The following is an 8,016-nucleotide window of genomic DNA, read 5'->3' on the forward strand; positions in this document are numbered from 1 at the left end:
GTACCTCAGTGACTCTTGTTGTTTGTTACGCACTTTCTCACTTGTACTGCATGACCTGCGTTCTCACCATCAGTTGCTCTTTCACTCAGTATCGCATTTCTCTCCCCCTGCTTAGTTCTCTCACGTACATTTTGTGTTTATGCCTGTTCTACCCTCCCTCTCACTCTGTCGCCCTCTCCCCCTCTCAGGTGCTCGGTGGGTAAGTGGCACTGAAATGTCCATGTCTAACACTCTCCTCTTGTTGTAGGGTGCTTGTGCCACTTTACTATGCCAACCACTGGACGTTATCAAGACCAGGCTAATGAATTCTAAAGGGGAATATCGGGTAAGGGACCATGAGGGCGTTCTGGTGGGTAACCTTCCTGTCGCTGTGATTGACCGAGTGCTCCAGTAGAAAGGCCAAGGTTTGGCAGCCATATTGAGAGAGGAGACTTTGGCTCCCGGTATTTGAAGAGGATTTACTTCAGCTCACATGCTCAAACTTTAAACATTCAGCATTTGTTTACACGGCAGGTGATGTTTGTTCGTCCAGTTCTGTCTTGTCAAAGGGTTTGGTCCACATTGCTTCTAGTTTCTCTGGACTTGTACCTCAGGCTGTGTTCCATGTGCATTTTAGTTTATTGAGAAGATAAGGATGAAGGGTCAGGGGCCCATGTTTGGGGGAAAAAAATGTAAGAGGGAAGATGAGAAGCAAATAGCAGTGTCAGTGACATCAAGTGTGTGTTTATGGTAATGGGATGACAGAGGGAGGCTTTAATGTTCTGACAGTGAAAGTGTTGGGTCAGAGGTGGTGCACTGAGTCTCAGCTTTCATCTGGGGGGAGGAGGGTGGTTGTGTGTCATTGACTGTAACAGCAAGACATCATCTGCCTCCCTACTGGGATGGGCTGACTAGGGTTTGGGGTGAACTGGAATGAGTTTACTAGGGTGCGGGGTGAGTTGAGATGGGGTTATTGGGGTGCGGGGTGAAATGGGATGGGGTTGTTGGGGTGTGTGGTGAGCTGGGATGGGGTTATTGGGGTGACTGGGGTGAGATGGGATGCGGTTACTGGGGTGAGCTGGGATTGGTTGGTTCTGCACCGTTGGTCACTGTATGGTTTGTTTTCTCTAGGGTCTCTGGCATTGTGTCGCAGAGACTTCTCAACTGGGACCTCTTGGTTTCTACAAGGTGAGGTGAAATATTACTCTGTGAATTAGAGAGGGCATTGTACCCACAATCCCCTCAGCCTGGGCTCCTGATCATCATTGGACTATTTTGACACTAAGGTGGTGAATCGGAAACCGGACATTTCCCCTCAGCAGCTGGTGGGGGGTGGGTGGGGGCAGTGGTGGTTGTGGGGTTTGTGGCTCACAATGTCTGCACGTAGATCACAAGATGGATTTGAGTGAAGAAGGTGCCTTGGACTAGGCCGCAGCCTGTGTCGCTGGGGTGGAGCCGTTTGTATTTGGTTCGGGGGACAAAATAAAACTTATTAAAATTAAAACCTGCTGGGTTTTCCTGGAGGTTGGAGCAGGGAGGGGTAGTGGGGTGAGTTGGGGAGAGGTGGCAGGAGGTTGAGGGAGGGGAGGAGAGTGGGAGTTAGGGTGGAGGGTGGGGGAAGTGGGAAATTGGAGGGGGAGCTGACACTTCCTGCTGTCCACAGCTCAGTCCGGCAGTACAGGGATCCACTCGATCTTCTGTTGATTGAAGCGTGTTGTCTTTTCAGGTTTGCTGACTCTAACAGGCACCTTTGCCTTTTGCAGGGCTGTGTTCCAGCTGGGATCCGGTTGATGCCTCACACCGTCCTGACCTTTTTGTTCTTGGAGCAGTTGAGGATTCACTTTGGAGTCCTGGCACCCGCGTGAAGTTGGGAGTTAGTGATCACTGACCATTCATCATTGACTAATGATTCTCATGAAGGAACAAATTTTCTCTGCAATAAATGGAATTTGATGAAGTTTTTTCTCTCTGAGCCCCACATCCACTGGCCAAAGACACACGGGCCCCGTTCATTGATATCTTACTTGTGACCTTCAGCAACTGTCAACCCTCACTACAGTGTCAGGTTTCACTACTACTTCCACTGAGCAACCTGTAGAGACCCCAATATCCCTCATACAGGACTGGCCGCGCACCCCAATAATCCACCCCCCCCCCCCCCCAAAAAGGACTGGCCGTGCACCCCAACGTCCCCCATACAATATGGGAATATGGGCTGTGAATTCTGAAGGCCACAGTGAGAATCCGCTGAACAGGGGGAGGATTTCTGGCCAAAGAAGTGGGCGCGGAGGTGAAGATGACGGAAGAAGAGCTCAGCATCAGGCCGAGCTCGAAATGCATTGAGGTGGAGGGGTGAGGGGATGAAGCTGAGGACAGACTGTTCAGGGTTAAAGAGCATAAGGTCAAAGGGGACAGTGCAAACGCAGCAAAGGATGAGATCGGAAGAAGGGATGGGATCAGAGGAAAGTGAAGGTGAAGACGATCCTAACGGGTGTTGGTGACCAAGTTGGTAATGCCTGTGATTCTTGAGACCTGATAGGACGGGGAGAAAAAAGTTTTGTTAAATTTCCAGATGAGGTGAAGAAACAGGAACGGGTTTTAAAACAAATCTGTGGCTAAATCTTTATTTAACTACTGTTTAATTAATTTTTAGACTTTAGTTTACTTTTGGGCCTCAATAAAGGGAGCTGACCCACACTTTAGGGATAAGAAGTCAGAAATACTTTGCCAAAATGACTGGAGTTTCCCTTTTATTAAAATAAAAAACACACTGAAGTTTGTCCTTTACAGCTTGTTAGGACCAGGTGAGAAAGAGGTCTAGGGGTCCCCCTCAGCTTTCACCTGGTCTTACCGTAACGGGGTTTAATTTTAAACACATTATGTTTTTAGCTCCCCCTTGGTGAATCCTTCTTCACCGCTTTCCAATTATAAGGCAAAGAAACCAGCACAAACAGGTTTTCTTAGATTTAAAGAAGAAAAGTTGAAATTTATTAAACTTAAACTCTAATTCAGTTAATGTCTACGGATACACTCCGTGCCCCACACTAGCATGCATACGTGATACACATATACAAATAGAGACAGAAAAGAGAAGAAAAATAAAGTTGAAAAGTTTGAGACAATCTCTGAAGTGGGTTTTTTTTGTTACTGTGCTTCGAGCTCACTGTAGAATCCTTGATTGTAGGTAGATCTCGCTTTTCATTGGGGCCCAGTATTCTTCTTAAACCTTGTTCGCTTTAGGAGACTTTTCTCTCTTGGGGTTCATGTGTCTTCAGTGGATTCAGAGGCTTATGAGAAAGTGATGGGCGCAGACAGGAGAGAGATCTTCAGTCCAGGAGCAAACTGACTTTCTGCCCAAACTGTTTGTACAAATTCAAAAAACCCAGATTGCCCAGCAAGTTAATCATGTGACTAGCTGGTTTGACCATGTCCGTTTGTGTATTCGGCCATATTAGCAGTCAACCTGGAATGCGAGCTCCCCCCCCCCCCCCCCCCCACCTTCAACGTCTGGGGTTCAAAAGTCCATTGTGGGATGAATGTGTGAGGGAATGGTCCTTTGTCCTTCCAATCACCATCTGTTACTATGCAAATATCTTTTCCAGCCACGGCTGATCTGTTTAACAAGTCCTTTCTTCACTCCAGTAACAGTTTAAAATCAATGTTCATGACAGAATTAATGTGCCTCATTCTTGGCAGGTGGGGGCCTAGCATGATGAGTTTTGGAAGCCTGGGACCAGTATCTCTCTCATTCTTGACCTGGGTTTTATTTACCGTTCTTGAACTATTTCAGAAAGCGAAATGTCTTAAAGTTACAATGTGCATATTTAAAAAAAAAGTTATTTTAAACTGGTCACACTTGAATTCTTTTTATGGCTAAAAGCAAGCAGAAACTTTTAGTCTGAATACTTGAAGTGATTGAGTTCCTATAGCAACTGTTGCAACTCCAATCATTCATTTATAGATCCCAACATCCCTTTTAATCTCCCTTTCCCCCTCACTTCAAAAATAATTGGAATTCTCTCTCCTTTCCCTCATTTTCCATAAGTGCAAAAACCTGGAAAAGTTGCCTCGCCGGATGTTTCCTGCTTGCTCTTTCATTGCTCCCAGTGCCTTTCCAAAGAGATTTCCCCCCTCTCCTCTGCCTGGGGAGTAGGCCGTGCTTCCCTACTACAGTCGGCTTCTGATGGGGGAGTCTGGTGCACTGTGTGGCATGGAGCTGCCTTTCAGTTCTCTCCCCGTTCAGCATTCTGTACATCCAGGTGAGCGACTGTGTGGTTACCATGTTAAGAAGAAATATCTGGTGCTGTTAGCTGGTGACATACCTGTTAAAATGAGGGATTTAATGGTGCATTGAGGTATTTATTGCAGCGACCACTCTTTGAACTGTACTTGAGTGGGTGTCAAACCCTTTTGGGATGTCGTGAAGTTGTGAAAGGTTCCCTCGAAATGCAAGTTGTTGTGATTTTCCCCTCACAATTGGGTACCGCCACCATCCCCATCTTGTAATAGACCAGCACCTTCCTATTCTCTGAAGAGCTGGGTATGGTTCAGAGTCATACAGCTCACTGTTTTAAAAAAGAAATTCTCCTCATCTCGCCTCTGATCTTAAATCTGTGCCCTCTGGTTACTGACCCTTCTGCCACTAGAAGCAGTTTTTCCTTATTTACTCAATCAAAAGCATCCATGATTTTGAACACCCCTATCAAATCTCCTCTTAACCTCTCTGAGGAGAACAGCCCTCAGTTTTGCCAGTCTCACAACATAACTGCAGTCCCCTGTCCAGATGATCTGCTTGAGTGATTTAAATATTGGCCAGAACACTGGGGAGAACTCCCCTGCTCTTCTTTGAAATAGTGTCTTGGAATCTTTTACATTCTCCTGAGAGGGCAGACAATTCACTTGAGAGGTGGCAGCTCTGACAGTGCAGCACTCGCTCAGTACTGCACTGGGAGTGTCTCTAGGTATTGTGCTGGAGTGGGATTTGAACCCACAACCACCTGACTTGAAGGTGAGAAAAGTGTGGAAGAGGCCATTGTACTATTTCATAGATTTGACTAATTTGAACAGAACTGTTGTGGGGAAGAGAAATCCCATTAGTCAGGCAGATTAGGAATGCTCCTTTTAGGAATAGTGCAGGGCAATGTTCGTATTCGAGGGATATTACCATATGATTGGTTGGAACAACCGTGTTACATCCCTAATTTATAATTGCATCTAAAGATGAAAAATTAGTTCATTTCTGCTGGGGTGCACAATGTTGGTGTAAATTGAGATTAAATTTTGCAATAAAATCGCTGTTAAAATCCGAATGTCACTGCGTTTTGTGTTCTTACAGGAATAGTCATTGATCTCCTCGAGAGAAAGAGTGGTTTACAGTTCCAGGAGAACTGGCATTGTTGTATCTTTAAGTTAGTAAAAGGTGCCAAGGTGCTTTGTGGAAGTGTTACCAGAGAAAACAGATGCTGAAGTAAAAACACAGTGCTGGAAAAACTCAGCAGGTCTGGCAGCATCCGTGGAGAGAGAAGCAGAGTTAACGTTTCAGGTCTGTGACCTTTCATCAGAACTGCTAACACAGGTACCTCTGTAGGTCCTGTTCCCCAGTACTAACAACTTTTCGTAATGCTGGCTGGAAGTGAATATTTAATACATTTTCCAGCACAAGCATAAAAATAGATGGGTTAATGCTGGTATTTGAACTACCCTGTGTGCTGTCAGAATGAAAATTGCTAACTATCATATCTAAAGTAGATACAGAACTGTGCCCCCTTGCTGTACCAGGCTGGTGCCTCTCGAGGGGCAGGCTGCTGCGTCAGTGCCCCATACATAATGTAACAGAGCCTGGAGTCTCTCAAGGCTGGGTTATCGTTCAGATCAGAATTTAACTACGCACTCAATCTTTAAAAAAAGCGTATGGCACTGAGTGATGCTGCTTAAAACCTTGCTGCATTAAACAGGCACCAGGGCAAATCCATTCTCAGAGAAAAGATCAAAGCAAGTGGCTGTCTGGTGGAGGAATGCAGTCTGTGTACTGCAGACAATCGGAGACATCGGTCAGGGAGGGAGAGCTCGGTTCGCGAATCATTGACAGTGTTATCTGCTTTACTCAGCTCCCAGGGCACCTAGTTTAAACGCTGGTGTCAGTCATCAGGGAGCCTGCAGGAAAGCTTCTATTCTGGACCACTCGTTTAACTGCTTCATTTATTTAAAGCCACGCTGCTCAAATCTCTGCAAGTGGAGGTACAATTGGGGGTTGGAAGTGAGTCATTACCTGCAGGGCGATACTGAGGTGGGTCAGAGACCTGTCCTAAGGAGGGAGAGTCAGCTAAGCATTAGCCCGTGGGTCCTGGATTGTGACCTCCGCCAATGTCCACGTTTCCAACGAGACTCCCTCAGGAGGTGGAGCCAGCAGCTGATTTTCCTCAGTTCTGAGTCTGGGAACATCGAGATCAGCTGGGCACAATGATCGAAGCTGGGATCTTCCTGCTTCATGTGACTCAGTGCCACACAACAACTTGCATTTTCATGGTGCCTTTAACATACTTAAAAATACCCCAAGGTGTTTCACAGGAGCAAATATTTGACACTGAGCCACAGATGATACCAGGGCAGGTGGCCAGAAGTTTGCTCAAAGGTTTCAAGGAGCGTCTTAAAGGAGGAGAGAGGGCGGGAGGGTTAGGAAGCGTATTCTGGAGCTCGGGGCCCAGGCAGCTGAAGGCATATCTGCCAATGGGGGAGCGATGAAAATCACCAATGTGCAAGAGGCCAGAATTGGTGGAGTGCAGGGACCTTGGAGGGCTTAGGCCAGAGGAGGTTACAGAGGTAGGGAGGGGCGAGGCAAAGGAGAGATTTGAAAGCAAGGATGAGAGTTGGTGCATTCACCTAATAGTATCGGGGGTCCAATCAGGTTTGACTTTTTAACTACTTGTTAGTAATTCCCACAGACTTGGGGTAGAACTTAAGATAGTCCTGGTTGGTCATATAGAATCATGAAATGGTTACAGCATAGAAGGAGGCCATTCAGCCAGTCATGACTGTGCCAGCTCTCTGCAAAAGCAACTCACCTAGTCCCACTCTGCCTTTCCCCCATAACCCTCCAAATTTTTTCTCTTCAGATAATTATCCAGTTCCCTTCTGAAAGCCTGGATTGAATCTGCCTCCACCACACTCTGTCATTGCATTCCAGATCCTAACCACTCGCTGCGTAAAAACGTTTTTCCCCTTCTCGCCTTTGGTTCTTTTGCCAATCACCTTAAATCAGTGTCCTCTGGTTCTGGATCTTTCCACCAATCGGAATTGGAACACTTTCTCCCTATCAACACTGTCCAGACCCCTCATGATTTTGAACACCTCGATCAAATCTCCTCTTAATCTCTTCTCTAAGGAAAACAGACCCAGCTTCTCCAAACTATCCACGTAACTGAAATTCCTCATCCCTGGAACCATTCTCGTGAATCTTTTCTGCATTGTGTTACGACCAGGTGCGAAAGAGGTCTAGGGTTCCTTCTCAGCCTTCACCTGGTCTTTTTCTAACAGGGTTTAATTTTAAACACTTTTTTTTTAGCTCCCCCTTGGTGAATCCTTGTTCACCGCTTTCCAATTAGAAGGCAAAGAAACCAGCACAAACAGGCTTTCTTAGATTTAAAGAAGCAAAGTTGCAATTTATTAAACTTAAACTCTAATTCGGTCGATGCCTACGGATACACAACGTGCCTACGCTAGCATACATACGTGATACACACATGCAAATAGAGACAGAAAAGAGCAGAAGAAAAATAAAGTGGAAAAGTTTGAGGCAATATCTGAAGAATTTTTGTTACATTTCTTTGAGCTCACGGTAGAGTCCTTGATTTTGGTAGATCTTGCTTTTCTTTGGGGCCCAGTATTCTTCTTAAACCTGTTCACTGTAGGAGACTTTTCTCTCTTCAGTGGATTCAGAGGCTTGTGGGAAAGAGATGGGAGCAGACAGGAGAGATCTTCTCAGTCCAGGAGTAAACAGCTTTCTTCCCAAACTGTACAAATTCAAAAATCTCAGGTTGC

The 8,016-nt window shown here is 45.9% G+C and overlaps 1 protein-coding gene across 1 annotated transcript in view; it reads left to right on the top strand.

Annotated features, from left to right (window-relative positions):
- The window catches only part of slc25a10a (solute carrier family 25 member 10a), a 45,524-nt gene extending 40,236 nt beyond the window's left edge, over positions 1–5,288 (top strand). The window contains exons 9-11 of the mRNA XM_068058439.1: positions 248–325; positions 1,111–1,167; positions 1,743–5,288. Coding sequence (XP_067914540.1) covers positions 248–325; positions 1,111–1,167; positions 1,743–1,844 — 237 coding nt within the window. The 3' untranslated portion in view covers positions 1,845–5,288. The remainder of the gene's footprint in view (positions 1–247; positions 326–1,110; positions 1,168–1,742) is intronic.
- The last annotated feature ends 2,728 nt before the right edge of the window (positions 5,289–8,016 follow it).

This window comes from Heterodontus francisci, chromosome 26, assembly GCF_036365525.1.
Source record: "Heterodontus francisci isolate sHetFra1 chromosome 26, sHetFra1.hap1, whole genome shotgun sequence".
Taxonomy (NCBI): Eukaryota; Metazoa; Chordata; class Chondrichthyes; order Heterodontiformes; family Heterodontidae; genus Heterodontus; species Heterodontus francisci.